The sequence below is a fragment of the Agelaius phoeniceus genome, chromosome 1, assembly GCF_051311805.1.
Source record: "Agelaius phoeniceus isolate bAgePho1 chromosome 1, bAgePho1.hap1, whole genome shotgun sequence".
Taxonomy (NCBI): Eukaryota; Metazoa; Chordata; class Aves; order Passeriformes; family Icteridae; genus Agelaius; species Agelaius phoeniceus.
In genome coordinates, this window is record NC_135265.1 from 125,685,976 (window position 1) to 125,710,388 (window position 24,413).

Sequence of the window (24,413 nt, forward strand, 5' to 3'; positions counted from 1 at the left end):
CTGGAGAGCATCCAGCAGAGAGGGACAGCATTTTTCAAGGGACTTGATTATCTCCCTTCGAAGGAAAGACTGAAGGCTCTTCAGCCTTGAGAAGAAGTGACTGGGAGAGAACATAACCAATGTCTATAGGCCTCTTATGGCAGAGTGCCAAGAGGCTGGGGCAGGTTCTTCTCCGTGGTGCCGAGCAATACGACGAGGCAACAAGCAGAAACCGATGCACAGGAATTTCCACCGGAATACGAGGAAGAACATTTTTATTGTGTGGATGACCATGCAATCGAACAGGTTGCCCAGAGATGTGCAGCCTCTCTCCCTGGAGATACTGAGCCGCCTGGAGCCCGCAATCTTGTGCCATGTGCTCTAGGATCACCCTGCGTGAGCAGGGAGGTTGGACCAGATGACCCACTGTGCATTCTGCCATTCTGTGACACGGGAAAAAAGTAGGGGGGAAGCACAAACTCGCAACCGCCTCCGCAGCGCCGGCCCGGCCCGGGACCCTGCTGCTGTCCCGCGGAGCTCGCCGGCTCCTCCCGCCGCCCTGCCCGGCGCTGGCTGAGGGCAGCGGCAGCTCGGCCTCCGCGGAGCCGCCCCCGGGCCCGCCCCGCCGCCAGGTGCGGTGCCGCCGCCCGTGGGCGAGGAAGTGCTGTCACGGCGTGTGCTGCGCAGGGAGGCTCCTGAGGACCGGGCTGGCCAGACCTTTCCGTCGGTGGGTGCCGAGCTGGGATCGCCGCCATGAGCAAGATCTCCAAGTTCTTCAAGGGGGGCGGCTCGGCCGGCTCCAAGGGCCGCGGGGGTCCCTCGCCGCAGGAGGCGCTGGCCCGGCTGCGGGAGACGGAGGAGATGCTCAGCAAGAAGCAGGAGTACCTGGAGACGCGGATCGAGCGGGAGCTGGCGGTAGCCCGGCAGCACGGCACCAAGAACAAGCGAGGTGAGTGCGGGCCGGGCCCCGCGCGATTGAATCCCTCCCGGGGCTGGAGCGCCCTGGCTACGGGGGGCACTCGGCTCTCGCCGGGGCTGCGGCTGGGCCGGGTCACCTGGCACCGCAGGTGTGCGGTGCGCTTCGGCCCTGGGCTCCGAGCAAGTATCACCACGCACCAGGCGGGATGGTGGTTGGGCATCGATTCGTGTTTAATGAGCTGTGGATTCATATAGCAGGATGGGGATTTGTTAATCCTCAAAAATTTATTGTCTGTGGTTTCCTGTGCGATTCTCCTGTTCGTGCTTTGTACCGCACGGTACTGGCTGGATCCACGGAGGGCAAAGTACTGCTGCTCAGCAGGGGAGGGAATCGCTGTTTGGGGGCTCAGCATTGGCTGGGCAGGTGACGAACGAGATGAAGGATGTGTGGATCTCCTGTACATTCACGAATCAGTGCACATTATCCCCATTGCTGACAACTAAGCAACAAAGTGATTTGTCCAAATAATGTAAGAAGTATATATACCAAAAAAAAAGAATGATAGCTTAGTGGCTACTGCTCTGGGACACTATTAGCTACAAAGGAGAGGATGCTAAGGGGTCAGAAAGCCTGGCTCCTGTGTATACTGATGTTGTCACCCCTGGGAAGCACATGATGGTAGTCAGTGTCTTGGGGATATACAGGCCTCAGAGAAACAAGTTAATTACTTCCTGAAGTCGCATGGAGGCCTGTTTGCCTGAGCTGTATTTTAATTTAAATACTTAATAACAGAAGAAGAACATTTTGAATTAAAGATTTGTGATGTAACAAGAAAGTAGGTCTTTTGCCTGCTTGTTCTGTTACTCAGTAATTCATAAAATAATGCCCTGTAACTTTGAACTTGTGTGGAGCTGTGTGTTAGAGGTGTCCTGGTTAGCCCTCTAATGTATTTGTAATACTTTAGCATTTAATAATGCTTATTAGCAAAAGGCAGTCTAACTAAACTAACTTTTAGTTAAAATGGATTTAAAATTGCGGGTCGAGATGGGACAGATTTGAAGGCACAGGCGAGGGAGTAAAGTCAGTTGAGAGCTTGACTGAGCTGCTCAAGAGGATGGGAGCTGTTACAATTGTCCCAATTGTCACTTTCTACTCCCCTGGCTTCAGCTGGAGTGTCTCTTGGTCCTTTGTCCAGGTACTGGCACCTCTGTAGTGTCACAATGAGCTAGTTCAGGAAGGTGATCCAGCTGGAAGCTTATTTGCTATGGGACAAAGTGATCAGGTGGCTCCTGGGGCTGAATTCATTGTGCAAAAGCCTGAGCTGCAGGGCTGGTACAAGCAAACAGGTTGGTTCCTATGACTGTAGCAATTCCTGGTTAAATCCAGACACTCTGCTCTGGAATTTCATCCCAAACCTGAAATATAACCTGGCGCATTTGCAGAAAGAAGCAGCATTTCCTGCTTTGCTCCTGTCCTTGTGCTGCTCCCTTCCTTTCCCTTAGCAGAGTTCCCTCAAGGTGTGTTTCAGAAAGCTGGATATTGTAAAATATTGTGGTTTTCTTTGTCTGGGTTATGCTTTTTACCCAGGATGGTTTAAGTTCCACTTATCCAGCTGACCTGGTAGCTACATGAGTGCTTATGCACCTAGGAAGGAGAGAGTGGGGCACAGACAGGAATCAGAATTTGTTGGGAAAAGGTGGATCTGCTTCATCTTGAACTCAGCTAGGTTGATGGTGCTTTCAGGTGTGTGTTGGCCTTTTGCTTCAGGCATGCAGCATTTGATATCTGAAGATTGTTGTTTCAATATGCCATTGCCCTAGTTTTTTATCTATTACATTGTTCATGGAGTTGTATTACAAACTGTAGTGTTGAGCTGATTGTGGTTAGAAATAACTGCCTTTGATTTTGTCATTTGCTCGGGGACCTACAGTTAAGAACAGTAAAGAGGCAAGAGTAGGGCTGAAAGGGCAGCGGGGCAGTTTTTATTCATGCCAAAAATGGTTCTAAAACCAAAATGGGATGACCTAAGTTCAGTCAGAGGAGAAACAATATGAACCATATATTGTTTAAAATATAACCTTGCTGTGCCAAAGTGCTTAAATTTAGCAGGATAGTCAGTGAACTTAAATCCCCAATAATATATCTTCATCTGATATGCCAATTGCTTTACAGTTTAATTACTGTTGATTTACATTGACATTATATTAGCTGGTCTGTAGTACTGTATAGTCAGAGAAAATCTATGCTAACCACCACCTCTTGTAACATTATGTAAACATACATACAAATGAGAAAATAAATGTTTTAATCTACATTGCCTTGTTGAAGTGAATGTTTTTGAGGGACATCACTAGTAATTTAATGTAGCTTTTTTTTCTTCATTGCATCTGTGTAGAAGCCTAGGGAAACTAAAATGGAGCTGCCTGCAACTGGAGCAAGATGTATCTAGGGATAGAAAATTAGCAAATTAGCGTGATCTCACTTGATTTTTAGGTGCATGAGTGTGAGTCAGTTGCACCAACACAAGAGAGAGCAGATTCAAGCACCAGCAATTTCTCATGACTTCATATGACTCTTGAATGGGTTTCATGTGACATCAGTAGGCTTAACTTGGTTTAAAAGCTGTAATGCATTAGCTATGCCATAGATGTGAAACATCACTGAAATACTCCTGGCTTTTCCTTTATGAAGTATCTCTGCAGTTCCTATACCTAATCTGAAATTAGCTGTACTTTTGATGTGCTGTATTTCCAGCACTCCCCATTAATATCTGATTGTAGCTAGACCACTTCAGGGTTTTTTGTATGCTGAAATTCTTCCTGAAGAGGTTATGTCATGAGAAGCAATATTTTTTTCACAGTTAGCACTGAATTCTAATGTCTCTCTATTCCAGGAACAAACTCTTCTAAAATCTCTTGCTCTGCTTTTTTTGGGGGTTTCTCAGTTTCAGCCAATGCATAGCTGCTGACTCCATGTATACATTGGCTTTTCTTATCCATTATTTTAAAGGACATAGAAGAAAATTTAAAGAACAGGAAGTGATACTGAATATTTGAAAACTTTGTTTAAAAGGAAGTGTGTTTTCTGGAGCATGCCTGTAATTGTGAAAATAACATACACATGAATGTGTGTTGTTTCAGCCTGATGTCCTTCACAGATCCTAAAAACATAAAAAAAAAAATAATAAAAATAATAAAGTTAAGATAAACCATCCAGAATAGGGTTAAATATTAACCATAAAGAACGACATAGTACTACTGAAGACAAAACCTATGAAGAAAGTGGGAGTAACAGGGAGGGTTTCACAAGTAGATGCTGCTAAATATGTTGTGTGTAGCGATTGGGCAGGGCTTGTGTAGCCGTGTAGCATTCCTTTTCCATGAGCCGGGTGTGACCGGGAGGCTGTGGAAGCCAAACAATGCTGTGGCAGGTGTGTGCTCTGGGGGACAGGACAGTCACGCCTACCGCAGGCTGCGGGGTGGGTTGGGAAGGAGGGGTTCTGGCAAAGACATGAAGGAGAGCCCTTGGTGTGTCTTTGCTCTGTGAGTTACAGTGATTGTTCTCTGACTTTCATGATCACATTTCAAGTGTCTTACCATGAGCTGGAATACTTATAACTGGTCCAGCTCTTTATTATTCTTGATTTAGCTCCTCAGTTGTAACTGCTTGTGGCTTCCTCCACAAGGTTTTAAGGACTATGGGTGCTGATAATGAGCCTAATTAGGGTCCTATGATTTTTATGGCCTCAGTAGCATTGCCTTTGGTTGTCCCTGGAGTGAGGGAGATCAGAAGCTGCAGTCCATGAATCCCTTGCAGGCCTGAGGTGGAGGTGTGTGAACTGTATCCAAGAGTGATACCTGGTATTTTCACAGTGGTGTTACATCTTCAGAAGAAATATTCTTTTCCTACTTCAGTAGTTTCCTCATGGGAATTATAAGGATTATTAGACAATTGTTTTATTTCTGCTTCAGAAGATGATGAGATTGTTGGTGCTTTCTGTACTGATGGGTGTTGGTGGTGTGCTTGACAGGTAAAAATGGTATTACTGCACTGTTGCTTTTCAGTCTGATCTGTCATGAAACCATGAGGAGGGTGCACAACTCTTCCTATGTCATTACTTCTATTTTTCCTTTTGAAATCTGGATATTCATTGTGGCCAGGATACTTACTGCCAGGCTGGCCATTTCTGCTTCCTTAATAAAGTGTCAGCATTGTAGCAATATTGGGAAAGCACTCTTCTGTATGTTAATAAAAGGAGTTCATTAATATGCAAACTTAAACTGACATCAAAGTCTCCTTTTGTTCCAGACACCTCGACTATAAAATAAAAACTCATATTAAAAACAGTGGTTCCTAATCTATGAGCTGTATCCTGCTTACTGGATTCAGTTCAGGAAATGTGCTAAAGCCCAGCCAAGTCCTGACATGAAAAAATTCAGGAGTTGAATTGGCTTTTTTGGAACACAAAAGAAAAAGTGTATGAGTCTGCTTTTGTGGTTTTTTTTCCTGGAGAAGCCCTCCACCTCTTCCTGAATGAATTGGTGTTAATTACACTTGCTTCCTCAGACTCTACCTCTGCTCAAACTCATCCTCTCCAGGCTGTCTTCCTTCTTTGAGATCTTTGGAATGGGGAACACCATTTTTCAGTGCCATTCTTAGACCTTCAGTGAAGTGAGTTTGTGTTCTCTACTCAATTTCATTATATTTTAATGGATACATTATTCTCCAGTTTGGCAATTAGAATGTGGTAGCATTATAAAGCAGAAGCATTTCAGTTCTGTAGAACTTGCACACAAATTTAAAAATGTTTCTAATATGCAGTAGAAAAGCACTAAAAAATCTAGGTACTTTGTAAAGCATAGAAAAATAGATTTCAAATAACAAGGAAATTCTCATAAATTAGTGATACGAGCTACTGTAGCAATAAAGGGCATTCATTTAACACAATCATGAAAATCATATAGTGTGGTGTGAGAATTTACACTGCTTTGGTTGGTAAGGAAGGAGTATGAATTTATTTCCTATGGACTGCTTTATTCTGTAAGTCACTGGTAAAACCAAAGAGAATGAAGATAGTATCTTGCACCACGATAATTAGGAAAAGCTGCTTATGAATAGCTGAAATAAAGAGAGTTTAGCTTCTCCTGTGTTTTCTTGATTTGGGTGTGGTTTAATTAGATGATCTTCAGGATTTTGAAAACTGCTTTGTGCGTAACTGAGGAAATCCATTTTCTCTGTGAGCAGCCAATAATAACAGCACCATTGCAGAGTCCCATTTCTGAGGAACACTAACTAGAAAGACTGCCCCATGGTAGATGCCTGCTCCAGCTGAGTGCTCCTCAGTGTCCACAGGGCCTCAGAGTCCTTCCTCTCTGGCCCAGCTGGTGTTATGCATAGTTTCAGACTGTTACATTTGTCTTGAGCCTCTGTCTTCCTAACCTAAGAGTCCAGGGTTACAGTTGATCCAATGGAAGCTAAGAAAAAGGAAGTGGCTGGTGTCTTAACTCTACCAACACTAAGCATAATTAAGTAAGGAAATAATAAGTAGGTAAGCATTGTTTGGGGTTAAATAAAAATTAAGTATTTTAGAATTGCCAGTGAGAATTTTACAATTCTTACATTTGCCATGTGCATGACATCATCTGGTGTTTGTGCAACTTCTTCAGAATATGCATGATCTTTGAACCATCCCCCAAAACCTGGGAAAATCTTGGGTTTGAATGCCATGATTAATCTGTTGGGATTGTGGTTTGCTGTCCTGAAACGTCTCACTGCAGGTGGTGGAAGGCATCTTGGCCTGTGTGAATGCCTGTCCTTGAGCAGATCATGATGAGCAATTTTGATTATCTTGATTTAAGCATTTGTCAACAAAGTAGTAATTTTTTTTAGCATGTTATTACACCCCATAAATCTTTGTGCCCTCCTTGGGGGAATCTAATTTTATTTGAAAAGTTGTGTACCCCAGTGTCAAGGTGCAGTGTTATTGCACATGGGCAGTTTTTACAGGATCACAGCAGTGGCTGCTGCTGTTGGTTGAGTTTGGGGGGGCCTCAGAGCTTGCAGGCTCTGAATCTGTTTAAAAAATTAAGAGACAAGGCAAGGAATGGGGGTGCTAATAGCATTGAAAGAAGCCAAACAATGAATTAACTCAGTCTCTTGTTTTGTTTGGTGGGATTTTTAGCCTGGCACATGTGTAGTTTGGAAAGGACTATCATTAGGAAATGCTTGTGGCAAAATTGTGTGTGTTCCACACCCTAAGGCCAAGAGAAAGTTCTTTTCTCCCTCATGCATGTCACGTGCATTTATTCTGGTAATGATTTACTCTGGGCAGAGTACGCTGCTCATAACTTAGAGAATATAAAAGACTAATCTCGACAATTTACAAAGATAATGGTGTGTAGCTGGATTTGGCTGTGCTGGGTCTACAAAGTTCTTTGTGTTTTTAAATTCTAAGGTTTAAAGATCATGTTCCTAAGTGATTGTTAAGAAATAGAGGAGATAAAAGCTGGAGAAATGCAAATCCTCCTCTGATCTAACCCTTCTGCCTAGCTGGGCCATTTGAGCCCTCTGTTGCACTTCACAGTTACTGCTGCTGAGACAAAGTTTAGAAAGCACCATTGGTGGAGTTGTGGTTTTCATGGCAGATCTTCTTACGCTGTCTTCCTTAGGTTTTACTTACATTTTGCAGCTTATTCTTTTATTCTGTCTTCTGCTTCCTCTCTTCTGACTTCTCTCTGATGTTTTTCTTTTTCCTTCCCATCTTCCCTGGTTTGCTTGTGTGCACAGGATGGAGTTCAAGATCTCCCACAGTGGAGGAAGAAGCTGCTTTTCCTTGTGGTGCTAAAAGGAGTTATTCTAAAAGAGGCTTCCCAGCATATTCATGCAACAGCCTATTGGTGATTAACAGGCTGCTGATCTGGTGTGGTCAAAGTTTGTCTCCCTCGTAGTAAGGTAGGAGGGTGAAAATTATAAATTCTGCAGGTCAGCTTGGTGCTGAACTACTTGTCCTTGCATTTGCTATGAAAACACACAATGCACTTTGCCTCTTCCCATTCCAGCTGCCTTACAAGCACTGAAGAGAAAAAAGAGGTATGAGAAACAGTTGAATCAAATTGATGGGACACTTTCGACCATTGAGTTCCAGAGAGAGGCATTGGAAAATTCCCACACCAACACAGAAGTGCTCAAGAATATGGGTTATGCTGCACAAGCTATGAAAAAAGTACATGCAAATATGTAAGTGTTTTCTAGTAGCTGCCAAGTTGAATTTACTAACCCCTTTCAAATTATTCCATTACTACAGACTGTTGTATCAAGTTAGATACTTCATTTTTGGTTCAGGCATTGAATGTCAGGAATGCTGTTAGTGCTACAGTGTTATATTTGGCAGAAAAATATCTTTCGCTAACAATAAATCTAGAAGGAAGTTCACTTAACTGGTGAGATCTGTTTTTTTCAGTCTGTCTTGGCAGTGGAGAGTGGCCTCTGCCCTTGGTTTGTCTAGAAGAAAATCTAGTCATAGAAACTAGGTGGACTCTTTTCCTCAGAATCCATAAGCTGGGCTGTGGGACTCAAAGTACTAAAGTACTAATTAAATGCACCCCCTTTCCCCCCCACTCCCCAAAAAAAGAATTCTTTTTTTTTTTTTCATACGTCCTATATTGTTTCAAGGGGTGTTTTTCTGCCTGAATAAACAGTTAAATCAGAAGGCTTTTTCTGGGAGAAATAAACAGGAACTGAAACAATAACGAAGTTAACAATAAAGGGAAACCTTTAAATGGGGTACAATTCTGTTAAGTTCTCCCCAGTTCTGGTGAAAGCTTAACATCAAAAAAGATCCATAAAATCATAGAATAGTTTGGGTTCAAAGAGACATTTAAAGATAATCCTGTCCAAACACCTGCAGTGAAGAGGAACATCTTCAACTAGATCAGGTTGCTCAGGGTCCATCCAACCTGACCTTGGATGTTTCTAGTGATGGGGCATCCACCATCTCTGGGCAACCTGTGCTGGTGCTTCACCACTGTCTTTTGTAAAAAGCTTCTTCCTTGAATCAAATCTAAATTGACCCTCTTTTGGATTAAAGCTGTTACCCTCTGCCCTTCACAACAAGCCATGTAAACGTTTATCCCCATCTTTCTTAAAAAACCCCTTTAAGTACCAAAAGGCCTGTAAAGATGCTGACCTGGGGGGATCTGCCCATGGGCTGTGACTGGCTGGCAGAGGTATGAGGAGCACAGAGAGGGAGAGACACACTCTGCTGCTGCAGTTTCACCTTTGTTGTAATCCCAACATGGAAGTAGCTGGACTGGGTGTGGGTGGGGAAAATTATTCCCTGTGAATGCTGCTGTTTATAGAGTCATGGGCATATAAAGAAAACAGGGTCTGTTCAAGTGAGTGTGTTCTGTAGGATTTGAATGATACATCTTTTAAAAAATGTTTCCATGTTACCTTGCCAGGGATTTGGACAAAATCGATGATTTGATGCAAGATATCACTGAACAGCAAGATGTTGCCCAGGAAATTTCAGATGCTATCTCAAACCGAGCCACCTTTGGTGATGAGTTTGATGAGGTTAGTACTTCAGGCCTGTGAGTTTTAACTCCATAGTTATTCTGCTGTGCAGTGCTTTGTTTCTCAAGAAGTGTGGATGTGGATGTGAAATTCCTTGGTTCTAGCTTACCCTATCTAGGACAATTGCATAATTTTATTATAAATATAAAAGTTAAATAAAATCATTATACAAAAATATATAATGTACTAAATACAAATCTGTAAATGTAAAAATAGAAAAAAATTATTTTCATATCAATTTTAAGAAAAGCATTTTTAACTGCGCTCCTGTAGTTATTGTTCTCATTTGAGCCTCGGAAGAAGGTCACTGAAACATGTAATTTGTACTACTCCAAGTGGACACTGAAACATGTAATTTTCTGTTGCTCCAAATAGACATCCATTTGACTTAAGTGCATGTCCCTATGTCATGGACAGGCTGCTGTTCATAATTCTGAATATTTGGACCATTTTTTAAGGTCATTTTTAGTGCTTTGAGAGGTAGGTTCTTTTACCTCTTGCCCAGATCACAGAAGTAGCTCTGATAGGTAGAAGTAATACCTGTTGGAGTCAATAAGGCTTCATTCTAAAGATCTTTTCTCCTGAAAGCCCCCCAAGGCATTTAGGACCTTCTCAAAATTTTTTGCAGTAGCTTTCATCCTGTGCCCCCTGATTTGATTTTGTACATCTAAACAGGATATAACTTATTTCTGATCCAACCATAGTTGAGGACTCAAGGGTCAAGGTTACTCAAAATTCTTGTAATCTGCAGAGATGGGTGTCAAGCTCAATATCACAACCACTTTTGTTTTGTTTTTCAATTTTGTTTCAAAATGGCCAAGCACTAAGAATCATTTGAAGAATGTCCTGAATACTCAGACCACTCACTGTATTCCCAACTAATTTGTTCCTATGTTCTCAAATGGACAACAAAGGAAAATATAAATGCTATATTGCACATATTTGCTTGACTGGGGGGAAGAGGAAGTTTCATTCAACAGCTCTAATTTGTTGAAAATAATAATGATTCTTTGTATTTTGTTCCCATTATCTGTTTTCCTGTATTTCCCCTTTGAATGTAAATCGACTTTCCAAGAAACATTTAGGCATTACTGGCACAAGGAATGGGATTTGGCCTGAGCTTCAAACAATTGAAAAACATTCTCCCACCCCAAACATCTGTACAGTGTCTTACTTTTCAACAGTGCTTAACTTTTTGGAGTCTAGGCTTATTAAGCATGTTGTAGATTGACCTGGAAGTTCCTAAGGGATACCAGTTGAAGCTGATGTGCATTGTTCCTGTTTGGGAAATAAGCCCCTGTCACTTGGAGCATTGTTGTGCCAGCTTTTGGTAGGAGTCTAATAGTTAGAGCACTTGGCAGTAACAGGGAAACCTGATTTGCAGGCTACTGCGCCTTAAGAATGCTAGAATCAATGACTTAATTTCTGGGATGTAAGGTGGTTAGTGTTGAAAGATAGTATTTAATTTAATTTTTTTTTAAGGATGTTTTTCCCATGCATTTGTATGCATTTTCTCTTCACATATGTACCGTGGCTGTAAGGAGACCATGGAAGTATGTGATTTCTCCTGCTCCAGACAGGCACAGAATCATAAGAGTTCCTTCTCCCTGAGTTGGCATAGTGTATGTTTGCCTTAAATTATAAAACCATGAGAAAGTAAATGCAGGTGTAAAGTCCTGTGGTGGCTATGCAACTATCATTTAAACTTCTACATTGCTGATAAACAAAGTATAAATGTGTAGGCAAAGCCCATTTCAGTATCTAATAGCTCTTACTTTACTATTCATTTGACACTTACCCCACCCTTCTCCAGGCTGTTTTTGCCCATTGCTTCTTTTAAACCATTTTATCAACATGGCAAAGATCCATTTCTCCACGTATATGTAGCATTTAGCTTCCTTTCTTTGGGAAACTTCAGCTGAGGAATAAGTTCCTTGCTTTTTTAAAAAGCTTACAGGCTTTTTATTTTTAGCACTGTACAAGTGGATTAGATCATCTGTCCAAATCAGCCTCTGCACCTAAAAGCCCACAAGTGCTGTGTGCTTCAAGAGTGAATAACAGGACCCAGGAGGACAGTGTTGGCTCCAGTGCTGCTTTGAAATCACACATAATTCTGGACTTATATGATAGGGCTGAAGCATAATGTTTAATGACTGTCTGCCTTATAACCAGTGGAAGGTCTTTGCCTTTTGAAGTGGGAGAAATGGCACATTAAAGTTAGAATCCATTGAAGAGTACAGGCTCTAGATTTGGAACAAACCTGAGGACAGTAGAGAGCAGAGAGGCTTCTTACTCCCGTATTTGACTTTTTGGCATGTATTGTACTGGTGTTAGTTTTGTTTTTAAGTTTATTCCTTGTTCTGTTTCTAACTTTCATTGTCCTATTTTCAGTGTTCAATTAAGATTTACTTAACTGCCCATACTTAGTAAAAACTGCACATTTAATATGCTGCTTCTTGTTATGTTCTTTCAGGTGTAAACTGTTTTTTCTGTAGTACTTTGCTTCACAGTGGTTTAATGTGCCCTTGCGTGTAATCACTGTCAGAATTTGTAAATAATGTTTTCCTTGAATTTAGGATGAGTTGATGGCAGAATTAGAAGAACTGGAGCAGGAAGAACTGAACAAGGGAATGAGAGATGTCAGGTTGCCAAGTGTTCCGTCCACATCGCTGCCTTCTCGCCCTGGTAAAGTACCTGCTTGCCATTTTATGTTTCTCATGATTGAGCCATGCTGGGAGAAGGGGGAGAGGAAGAGAGGGTTTCAGATAGGCATTAACTCTGTTATGACTTTTCAAATGTTACAAATTCCTTTTCCTGTTTTTGTATCTGCTTAACAGAAAAAGCAGAATGGGATTCCATTTTGTTCTGTGAAAGCATTTAGGACCAAATTCTCTGTAGATTTGGGGTGACAAATTTGGGGAACTTGACCTTGCACATATACTGATGAATTTCCTACTGAAATGTAGTGAGATCATTGAGGAATAATCTTTTTTGCCTTTTTTTCCTTTTGGCAATTAAATCCTTAGTCTCTTTCAATTAGAGTCTGACCTAGATTCCAAATGTTTATGTCATAAAGATCCAGCTTTGCAGGGTAGTGGTTTGATATTTTCCACTGGAATTTTAATTAGAAATGAAGGAGGCATCGAGAAGTACATATTTAAAGACATATGTTCATTCCTTTGCTTTCTTTGTACTGAACAGGCTTATTCCTGGTATTAAGCTGTAGTTTTATTTCTCTGTAGTTCAGCCCTGTTCCTTTTGAATTCAGCCAGAGGCAGTCAACTTTTACTACACTTTTCACTGTCAGTTGAAAGACTTGCTGTGTACTGACATTAGTAAAAGAATATAAATACTTGATGGTAAGGACAGCACACATGTGGCACAGGTGGCTTATGGTTTCTGCTACAGAACAGGTTACCCAGACCAGCTCAACTCAGATACTATGATATGTGTTTTGGCAGATGACACTTAAACCCTGAGAAGCAGTTTGAAATGTTCAAGCTGAGACTGTGGCCTCATCTACTGAACTCAGCTGCAGAACAGCTAGTAAAAATAAAAGGGATTTAGAAAAACAGTGAAAATTCAGTCTGGCCATTTATGATTTGTTCATACATTGTCTTCCAGATGCAGAAATTTTTATTAAACCCAGACCATCTCCATGTGCTTCTCACTATTTTAATTTTCTACATCCATCTGTATGGCTGCTTTAGGCAAGATGAGCTGGTTACAATTATATAGTTCAAGGCTGTGAAAAACTGGCTTATGTTACACAGCAACAGCAAAGTCAGACCAGTAGATGGATTTATAATGCCTCTAATTGGAGATGCATGTTGCCTTCCTGATTTTGAAGATGAGGAACCTGCAATGAAGTGAGGCATAGTGACCTTCCCCAATCACACAGTGAACCTGTGGCACTTGCAGAAGAGGGACTGAAGCTGTGGTCCCCCAAGTGCTTCTCCCAGCCCTAGTCCCTGAAGGTGGGAGTTGCAGTTCCCCTCTAGAGAGCAGTTTCTGGCCCTGCAGCTGTCTCAGGTGGGAGCCAGCTGGCTGCTGTGAAGGTGCACAGGAAGGTGTTGGACCCACCAACAGTGTTCCACTGGTGGGTGGAGAGATGCCAGTCCTGATGTGCACAGCCCACAAATGGAGGAGGCAGCCTGAGGCTGAACCTTGGCTCTTGAGCATCTAGTTTGCAGGTCAGCAAATGACAGTTTGGGTGAGGTTTTAGGTTAGTGAATGCAGATGACGTGGGATAGGAGATTTGGGTACAAAGTGTGTGTAGGTCCTGATACAGAGCTGGGAATTGTTGCAGTGACCACAGCAGTTAACTGATGTCACCTGAGCAAAGCAAGTTCAGGAATGTCTTTCTCCATTTAATAAATGACCCCACCCATTAAAATGAGGTGAGTTCATCCAGAGACTTGCATGTGCAGAACCTCTCAGCACTATTTGGAAAGGTAGCAGGATGTGCAGCTGGCCAGGATAGGTCACTTTGCTCATTTACATGGTGGTGAGAGAACTGACAGCATTCTTGTGGACCTTTTCTGGCTGTGACAACCTTTAGAAATTAAATATTTTTTCTGTGTGAGTCTTTCAGTAGGAATGACGTCAGACTATATTGTGAACTTCAGGGTTCTATACAAAATAATGATGGGGCAAAATAGTCACATCTCTTATGAGCTTCATTTCGGCATTACTTATGTTCAGCTTGCTACTCAGTAAATTGGTCTGAGATCTTCAAACAGAAAAGCACTATGCAAGTCCTCATGCTAACAGATAGAATGGTTCTGACTGGTACATTAGTTGATGATTATTGTCTCTTTATCTGCAGCATCAACCAGGAAAAAAGCAGAGGATGAAGATGAAATGAAGAAACTGGCTGCCTGGGCTTCATAAGAGCATGGTCTTCTTATAACACCAAACATTATAGTGCAGAATGTAAAGAGCTGTACTGCTGTATTATAACCACACTGTGGTTGCATTTCATACAGGCCGGGGTTTTTTATGGCACATCTTGCTGAGACTCGTGTTACTGCCATATTACAAAACTAGCTTAAAAACCAGCAAACAAAAGAATTAAATACTTGCCTAAACCTTCAGGCATAATTTTTCTTTCAGCCTCGTCAAGAGATTTGTTTTATTATTAGTATTAGTTTTTAATAGGCACTATCTTACCATATCTCTTGGTTTGTAAAACCCATGTGCCTCACTTATGCTCACAGCTGGATTCATTTTTGAAATGAGAAAGTTAAAAGTCATCAGGGCCCTATAACCAGAGGGTTATTTGGTTCAGACTATTTAAATATTAGCAAAACAGCTTAATACCTGTCCTCACTTGCAAGTTCTTTGAGCCCAAGAACTAATAACTATTCATTTGGACATGAAGATTCAAACAGTCTGCCTGGAGCAACTTAGGGTGTCCTTGATATTAAGAGGAAGCTCTTCTGTAGGCTTATTGAAGTGGGATGTGTTATTTGTTTTAACTGGCCAAAATGTCCCATGCACTTCTATTGGTCAACTTGAATTTATTTTGGACTATTTCCGACTAGGTTACAGAATTACAGTGATTGAGGAAAGCAAATTTAGCAACACATTTTTTAGTTACATAATTTCAAAATAGTTTTAATTTCTGAGCATCTGGTTCTTTTCTCTTACTCAGTTTGTGAATGGAAATAATACCAGTGTGTTTGCAGGGCCTTTTTAAACCCTGGTTGAAAGCTGATTCTGGGTTACTTGTAAAGTTGGTGTGTTACTGTCTAGCTGACAGTGTTTTAGCCTAAGGAAAAAATGCCACTCTTGAGTGCTAAACTACTACATGTACGGAGAGATGGCTGTTCAATTACAGCCCAAAGATTAAATAGGCTGTTTTGTATTAACAAAGTATTAAATAAGTCTTAAACTGTGTGCTAGTAGCCTTCTGTCAATCACAAGGAAATAGTAGAACAGTGTGGAGTTCCTAGGGCTGTAGGAAGCAGAGTCCTTCATCTAGGTTTCTTGTTTTCAAATTAGTTTAAATTTAGTGATGACTGAACCACCTGGGGAATAGTGGTGGACTTGGTTTCTGTAGATCTTTAGCAACAGAAGACTGACCCCTTCTCCTGCAGGCTTCAATAGCCTTCAGCTTAGTGGATTTTAGGTTAAGGATAAGCAAATACATGTTTCTAGACATGGTCTGCTCAGAGCCTTTCAGGCTGAGCCCCATGGATGAAACCCAAAATGTATAAACCCTGTGGAGAGATTGAATTTTTCAGGATTTTCATTCTCTGTGGAGGAATTGCTTTTGGATTGTATCTGTATGAGAGCTGAATCAAGCCTTGCCACTTCAGATAATTTTCTTACTGGATAAAGCAGGGTGTGTTAATTCTGTCCTAAAATTTGGAGGTACCAAGAAAATTGTCCCATTTTGTTGAGAGTAGAGGAAACCTGGAATTATTTAATTTTTGTTTTAAATACAAAATAAAACAGGGTAAAAAAAAAAAAAAAAAAAAGAAAGACACTGCTGCCTTAAATTTAAAAAAATAAATTTTGACCTCTCAAGGAGTAGGAAACCAAGTACTAACAAAATGCTGCTTGGTTTTAATGCTTGCTGAAATTCAGCATGAGATGCTACCTGAAAGTAGGAATATTTAGTAAAATAGCAAATATTCAAAGTTATTAGAAATCCATTTGCTAACCCTTCTGGCTTGAATGCTGTGTTCAAGGTGTACAGTTTATGCAGGTCTCTGAATTGTGTACAGAACATTTTAGCACACACTGGGGGTATGACTGTGCAAGGCTGGCAGTGTGCTTGTGGACACTTCTGGCATTTCTAAATATGAGGCCATGCCAGCATAGTTCCATAGTTAGTTTGGAAAAGCTGGCTTCCAGCCTCTGTTCTTGTTTGAATTAGTGGTTTAACAATGCTTAGCTTTTATGTAGGTAGCACTTGGCATATTCAAAGTGCTCTGCAACCTAATGGGTCTCTAAGCTTCCATTTTGAAACTAAAGTGACTTTCAGTCTGCTTTGGAAAATGTAGGCCTGCTGTTTTTGAATAAGAATTTTCCATGTGAACACCTCTCACTGGAGACAAAATAATCCTGTAGAGATCTTCTCCTTTGCAAACCAGCATTTGACTGCTGACCACCAGCAATGTTTTGGCCCATTGTTGATCCTGAAGAAGCTTCAGGTGTGTTCAGCCTTATTAATGTTCAGACCAAGCACTTTAAAAACAAAACTTTTGAAAGGTGAAGAAATGAGACTGAATATTCAGGTGAGCTGCTCTGAAAGCTTGTGTGTAGTCCTGAAAGACAGACTCAGGTACCAGTTCACAGCCCAGGATGTGAGGTTGGTGAAATTATACTCAGAAACACTGTAGTGATGTACAGAAAGGAAAATGCACCCTGGACCTCCGTAACTGTAGTGCTTGTTGCCATATTTTTTTTTTACACCAGTTTTCTTCAAGGGAAAAGGGTTGTAGGGATTTAATTCAGCTGAGGGAGTGGCTCTTTCCTGTGTAAATTCAGATAACAGTGGGACAAATGGCTCTTTCTTATTTGAACATATGCCTCTCTTCATGCCAAGATGGTATTTGTTTAGTATGTAAGCAGTCGAGAGTGAATAGTGTCAATGTGTTATTGTAAATGTACCCTATTAACTGGAACATATTTTACAGGAGGACTGTGGCAGCAGATGGTGTACTATAACTGACTTCCTTTCTTGTTGCTTATTTATTCTGAGATTCTTTTTTTTCTCCTAACAAGCTTAGACATTTTTAACCTGGATAACTTTAAAAAGGGGAAAGATATTAATAAAAAGTAAATATAATTCATGTATGTATATATATACACACTGTAAATAAATATTTTGGTGACATGTTTGTGTTACATGATTTTATTAAATTTCTTTTCCTATCATGCAAAATTGTAAGTACCCTCCTTATATTGTCATTAGGATATAGTGCTCTTTTAAAGGATATGAGAATATTCCGAAACATTTTTTTGATGTATTAATCTTTCAGCAGGCAGTTAGAGTTCAAGAATTCTTTGAAGTTAATTTGGTTTAAAAAACATCCAACAAAAAACCCCACCCCAGTGTAAGCTGTGGTGTTTGGGCTGCATTCCTTCACATTTAACCATTGTGTTGCAAGAAATTCTTTCAATTTAATATATCCAAAATACCTCCCTCTCCTCCCCTCTGACCTGAAGATCTTGTCATTGTTTCAGAAATACATGTTTTTCACTTTCCAGACCTTACTTGAAAGGAAGAATGATCAGGTCTTTTAAAAATAAAAAAGAAAAAAATATGATAGGCAAGGATGAAGACAAATACAAAAGGCATTTTTTTCATTCATCTTACTAGAATCTCTTTAAAGTGTGTGTGTGTATAGTGTCTCACCTTTAATGTACACACACATATTCATGTATGTATGAAATGCTGGAGCAGTGATTTAGGACCACCATTCCTTATCTGGCGTGGAAAGGTTTCGATTGCTTGGGCAGCTTCTCTTTTCCTCTTTGTAAGTCCTAAGGGCTTTGTCACAAAATGCCAAAGTGCTATGGTATGAGCACTGCTCTCTGTGTCTACAGCTGTGGGGGGTGGAAGAACAGGATGAGTGTGCAGGGGGAATATTTAGAAAATCTCACTGTCTTTCATGATGTAGAGCTTATTTATTTTAATTATGTAATTTTTTTTGAAACATAAGGAGAAAAATTTATTCTCAAAAATGATTTAGCAGCACTTCTTAAGAATTACAAGTAGTATAATCTCAGGTAGCTGTCATATTTTCTCACATCTGTCCCCATTGCAGAGGGGGACCTTCACAGCACAGTTGAGTCAGGTGTATATTGTGCAGGAAAAGTATAGCTGCTTTATGTGACCTTGATCATAGTTTAAATGGTTTGTTCTGTTATCAGCATGTGATTACCTGGTCACCACTAAACTACACTCTTGGGATCAATATCTACAGATCAAACTAGATAATGTAGTTATGAAATTCTAATATGTGCCTAGAAATTTCTGAACAACCTTGTATTCCTAAGATATAATGTGTCTGGCAGGGCCACAGAGCCCCTCTGCTGCCCTGCTCCCACCTCTCCTGCAGACTACACTTGTGTTCTCCTGTTTTGCTTGTATGTATGCTGGCTGACTTTTCCCCCTGCAGCTAGAAGTCTTCTGATAATTCCCTGGTTGCTGTTTACTACAGTTGACTGTCAAATTCCTCTTTACCAAGATAAACTTTGGGCAAATACCATCTTGAGGAGTTTGGGCTTGACACTTACGCAGCCCCTTACAGCCTGTGCTGTCTCAGCAGCCACTGCTACCCAGGCTGTTTTTAGGGCAGCAGGGCAGTGTAGGTACCCCTCAGCTGGCTTTCTCAAAGGGCAGGCATCCAACTCTCCTAGGATTGAAAGGCAAGTTGAGGATCTGTGATTTGAGCTAAATTTAATCAAATAGGTGGTATTTGATTAAATACCTGTTGTCTGAGCTGGTGGTCTGCTCCCATGGAAGTGCTGTCAGTACCTCCCATTCCCATTGCTGTGACATCAGCTTTCACCATGTAAGTCTTATGGGGCAAGGAGTGTTTGTGGGTTCAAACAGGATTTACATGGACACCCCAACTCTACCCTGAGTTTAGCATCCTTTCCTCAAAAAAATTAAACTTGCACTTTAGGAGTAAAGGGAGTGTTCAGATACATTTAATTTATAAATATATCCAGCTTTATAAATATATCTTAGCTTTACTTTTGTACTCAGCTTACTAAAGGGACTTTGGTGCAGCTGCTGAAAAAACTAAGCTCAGCTGGGACTGCAGGTGTACAGGCATTTATAGGGTTGTTGTATTACCCCATAGCTACCTATTGTCTGTACCTTGTGTGTTTATGGGGTGTTGGAGTGCCTGGTGTGGCTGCTTTGCTGCCCAGCAGCAGTGGTGAGTCCATCAGCACCAGGGCTGGGACTCTGCAGACCTCCAGGAGGAGCTCTGGGTTCAGCAGACAGCAAGAAACTCCAGCAGGCTGGAAAGCTGCAGTTTTCTCACAGGACCTGATTTCAGTCTTACTGCTCATGCTGGAGGAAAAGGCCTGCCTGGAAGTGCTGCTCAAACACCAGGGGGGAAACCCTCCCACTCTTCTCATTCCTCCCACAAATCCCCACTTGTTCAGAGCTAAAATGCTCTTTTAAATACTAACCCACCTTCTTGGCTGCTTCTCTGGCTTCTCTCTCTTCTCTTCCCCTGTCTGTGGCCACCGTGGCACCCAGATTTGTTCCCTGCTCTGGACTAATGCAGGAGCTCAGAAGCAGATCATCATGCAGCAGTTTACCAGCCCCCTCTCTACACACTCAGGCCAGGACAAAGAGCTAAGACCAATCTCAAAGGTTTAAATCTGTTAAAAATACTCATTTTGAAGAAGCCTAAAACTGGCTCAGTGAATTGTGCCTTGCAGTGACCAGCTGCAAGCTGGATGTCATTGGAACACACTGAGGACACTGAATTGCAAGCGGGATTTCTTGGTCAAATCTGTCTCTCAGACCCTGTGAGGGTTCAGAGCACATCAGTCATTGTGAGGTAATGTCAGTGCTGCCTTGGGTTAGGTGGGAGCATGTGGCACATGCCTACAGGGAGGTATTGCAGCTGCTGGTTTTGAGGCTGTTGATGTTAATGTGTGAAAGTAACCACTTTGATTTATTGAGGATTTGGATCTTAAAAGGTAGCTTTACCAAGGAGAGGGTTTATTTGGCACAGGAAATTCCATCTGAACTGACACCCTCTTGTAGCTGTAATGCAGTTTCAGAAGTTCATAGATAAACATAGGTTGGAGATACCACCTTGCACTTCTCAGGTTAAAACCTTCAGCTCCCAATGCTTTGCAAGCAGTCAGCAAAATATTTCAGTCAACTCAGTTTACTGAGCTAGGAAAAAAAAATCCCCCTGTGTGAACCAAGTAGTTCTGGAAAAGGTTTGTAACAGCACTAATGTGAGAACAGATCTTATTGTATTGTAGCAGACACTTGTGGTTGAACACAAAGGATTTAATTTCATAAAGAAGACAATAGAAGAGAAAAAATGATGGGGGAAAATGATAACAAGTTGAGACACTAATTTATGTAGTCTGAGAATCTGTCTAGAGCACATATTGTGTCTGAATAAACTGAAATCTGAGTCAACAGCTGCTACACCAGAGCAGAGCATAGAAGCCTCTTTGTTGAGAGAAGAGATCTTGTCCTGTGACCTTTGGATAATCGTGAGTCTTGTGTAACGCACGTCATTTGAAAAGTGAAATGAGTGGAGATGTTCTTTCTGTGGTTTTCTAGACTCAGATGTGAAACTTGTCTCACAGAGGATGCCCATAGTGAACTACAGCATGCTGACAGCAAAAATAGATGAAAGTAATTATTTGCACATTCTGTTTCTCCGGTTAAGTCACAGCAAAGTTGAGCTGAATTTTTGATTGTTTAATGCTCTTTCATCATCCATTACTTTGCACATTAATTTTGCTACATTCTTAAATTAATTTTTAATGGCCCATTTAGATAGGAATAACTAAGTCAAATATGACCGGTCATTCTCTGCAGTTATCTCTACAAGAAACACATTTTTTGGGCTGCTTTTGTACACCTAAGCAGGAGCAATGTCTCTGTAGGCACACAAACATCTCACTGAATCTTAGTGAAAAGATTACACAGAGTGAGACAGTTTTCTCATCTGTTTTTTCCAATGCAAATTATTATCTCCTTAACAATTTAAAATCTAAGAGGAAGCTCCTCATGTTTTTGTTGGGTTTACAATTATCCTACAAGCTGTGCTGCAAGATTTCTAAATTCCTAATGCACATCCACGCACAAAAAATAAACTTCTCAGGGCAAGACTTGTAAATGCACAAAGCAGCTGCTGTAATAGGGTGGAGCTCTTGCCTATTGCCTCTGCTCGTCTGTGTAACAGGTGTATTTATCCTGCAGAATGAGGGGGAAATGGAGACTCCATGACACCACAAACAATCCACCCCATAACCTGGTCACCAGAAATGCCTAGAAAGAGCCACAGGAAATCTGGGAGGAGAGATCAGGTTGTTTTGCCACATGTAGCAGCTGCTTCCTAAGCTTGCTCTATCTATCTATCTATCTATCTATCTATCTATCTATCTATCTATTGATTTTTCAGACAATGCAAAGCAATAATGAGATCTTGAAAGGTCAATGTACAACCTTCTCCCAGTAGATGCTTGCTGGATGAACAATGTTTGACAAACCCACGTTAACTGCCAACCAACCAACCAACCAACCAACCATTTATAGTCATCCGCAGCATTTCCATAAAACAGCTGTGGCAGCTGTGGTTTCTTCTCAATGAAAGAACATTAATCCACATGTGATTGAGAAAACAGAGACCTGTTTCTCCACCACATGAAAGCATCCTAGTGTGTTCAATTTGACTTTTAGAAGAAAGGAATATCACAAATCTAGAAGCAGCAAATAATTTATAAGCAAGGATATTTAAAACCACTTGAAATCCAGTTGAGATATCCCAAGACAAAGTTCCTGTATTGTACAGCAAAAGTCTCACTGGATCAGCAAATCATCTAATTTTAGCCTGCTGACAAGTCAAGGGGGTCAGCAGTAACCCTAGGATCGCACCAACAGGCTTACTTTGCAATTAGGGTGAATCATGTAATTGCTTTCTTCCTCAGGTTCCTTGTTTGCACAGCAGAGGGAAATACAATACCTATCTTCAGATACAAAGTGGGGACAAACTTCATTTGGCACTCTGGTGATCCTCAAGTCAAAGAAGTGCTGAGTATGAATCAGCAAGCCTTTCGGGTTTCCATGAAGAGGTTAAAAGGGCTAAAAAGGGGAAAGGTTTCCATGAAGATTGTGCTGAAAACCAGGAAAACAGGTTGGAGCACTGCTTTTGAAGGCTTAGCAAAGGGTTAAGGTGCAGAACTTTTAACTTCCCTTAAAATGGATGAGACTTGGCCACTGCTGAGAGTTGATCCCAGAATCCCATTTATTAGGCTAGTGCTTTAATCAGCCTCTGCTAGAAGGAAGACCCATGCTGAGGGTTTCTGCATTGTGGGGAGTGATCTCTTCCTGACAGGTGAGGTCCCTGTCTCCCAAAGCCAAAGGGTTCAGCTCTGGCTAGCAGGGACTTCTGAGGACTGAAATTATTACTCCAAGTTCAGCACTCCCACGTCCTTGCCTCCTCTTTCTCCAGAGCCATGCTGCCCTGCTTTGCAGTTTGCAATATTTGCAAGCCATACCAAAATTCCAGCCTGGGCTGGATGCTCTGATGTGCTTGATGAGACAGAAAAGGTACAAGTCATACAAATAGGGGCAGGAAAACAGTGAAGATCTGGGTTATACACAAGAGAAATGCACTGAAGACCATTTTTCTCAATGTCAGGAGGAGGTTAAGGGTATAAAAGGACACAGAGAAGCTTTGCCAGCTGAGTTAGAACATCACTAGCTTTCCTGAATTTTAATTTCAGTGTCAAACACTGTTCTGTTGCAGAAAGATTTCATGTAAAAAATTCTCATTTTCTTAAGTAAGAGTAGCGTACACATCAGGCTGATTTATCCAGCTAAGCAGAATTACATTTGAGAACTCAGCCAATTACAGAGCTCCTTCAGCCTTCCTGTTACATGACAGTGAAAAATGCTTGTCTTGGAAACATCCTGCTTATGCACATCCTGTGCTCTGGGCAGCATCAGTGTAACTCTGCCTGACGCTTGTTAAACAGGACTCTTCAATCCTAATATCACTTTGTTTTGATGATGCTGGACAAACCTGCAGTTTGGGGCTTTTAAATATGTCCACCAGAAGAAAAAAGATGCTTTTTATGTGACAAAGAGTTATGCTTAGACATGTCTCATGACAACCTTTTCCTGACTCCAGAACAACCATCAGAACGGTTCTGAACTCATCAACCCAAGGAGAAATTTTAAGAGAAACATTTTGTATTCCAGTGTAACACTCAAGATACCCAGCTGGAGAATAAGCTGTGGACTGACCAAGTCATTGTCACTCTGAGGATGACATGTTTGTCATGTATATCTACTACAAAATAAGGATATCTGTAGATACATTAATATTTTATTGTTTAGCATAAAGCATGTTTATGCTAAATGTTTACCATTTTCCTTATTTTTCCACTCCTCTGAATCCACATGGTTGCATCAGAAACAAAAGGTAAATAAAATCTGGGCAGATCAAAAGGACTGATCAGAAACCCTGGGCCCAGTGTTTTCTTTGCAATGCAGAACCTGAGAAGGACTGAACACAAAAGGTTGTCCTCTGAAACAAGGCTGGGATAGAGGTTAGCACAGTGGTGGATAGAGGTTCTCCCAGTGCTGTGGGAGAAGGTGATCCTGAATGGGTTACAATTAGCACAGAGCCTAAACCACTCACAACACGGAAACTTACAGTTAGTGGAGCAGTTCTGATCAACAAATGAGTGAACAAATTTTTACTTTCAAAGGGGAAAAAATGCTCAGGTGTAAACTATGGACAAGTTTCTCTTGTCTTCTTTCCCTTCTGTCTTTTCCATTCTCTCTCATCTTTCATCTAGGAGGTTAAGATCCTATGCATTAACAATGTGTTGAAGATCATAACAGTGTAGGACCACCAACAGGTAGATTCAAACAAACAAGGATGTGAGGATACAGTTCAGTTACCCAAGCACCCCTTAAAGCAAGTTCTGTATTTTGTAGGAAAAATGTGTATCTAGTTTGGAGTGTTGGAACTGTCTAGTGATCAGAACGTTCTGATCTCTTGCACCAAGACTTAATTGAAATATAGGAAGGAATGATAGGAAGAAAAACCCCTAAGACCTGGCATTCTATAGTGTGTTTCCTGTAGGATTCTTCCCTTCCTTGGTGATTTGTGACCTTGGTCTATTGATTTGTGTTATCTGACATTTCTAAAAAAAAAACCTGATTGTAGCAGCAACTTCAGAACGTAACTTTTTTGAA

At 41.1% G+C, this 24,413-nt stretch overlaps 1 protein-coding gene across 1 annotated transcript; it reads left to right on the forward strand.

Moving 5' to 3' along the window:
• The first annotated feature begins 274 nt into the window (after positions 1 to 274).
• CHMP4C (charged multivesicular body protein 4C) lies at positions 275 to 17,321 on the forward strand. Its single transcript, XM_054645650.2, has 5 exons — positions 275 to 928; positions 7,957 to 8,134; positions 9,358 to 9,472; positions 12,049 to 12,157; positions 14,301 to 17,321. The coding sequence occupies exons 1-5, from the start codon at positions 733 to 735 to the stop codon at positions 14,363 to 14,365; spliced, it is 663 nt and encodes a 220-aa protein (XP_054501625.1). The 5' UTR covers positions 275 to 732; the 3' UTR covers positions 14,366 to 17,321.
• Positions 17,322 to 24,413: the final 7,092 nt, after the last annotated feature.

What these genes read in the sequence shown, in the direction of transcription:
- CHMP4C (XM_054645650.2), top strand. Translation starts at nt 733, where the DNA reads ATGAGCAAGATCTCCAAGTTCTTCAAGGGGGGCGGCTCGGCCGGCTCC. An exon ending in CGGCACCAAGAACAAGCGAG is followed by an intron (nt 929 to 7,956) that starts GTGAGTGCGGGC and finishes TTCCCATTCCAG; the next exon opens with CTGCCTTACAAGCACTGAAG. An exon ending in ATCGCTGCCTTCTCGCCCTG is followed by an intron (nt 12,158 to 14,300) that starts GTAAAGTACCTG and finishes CTTTATCTGCAG; the next exon opens with CATCAACCAGGAAAAAAGCA.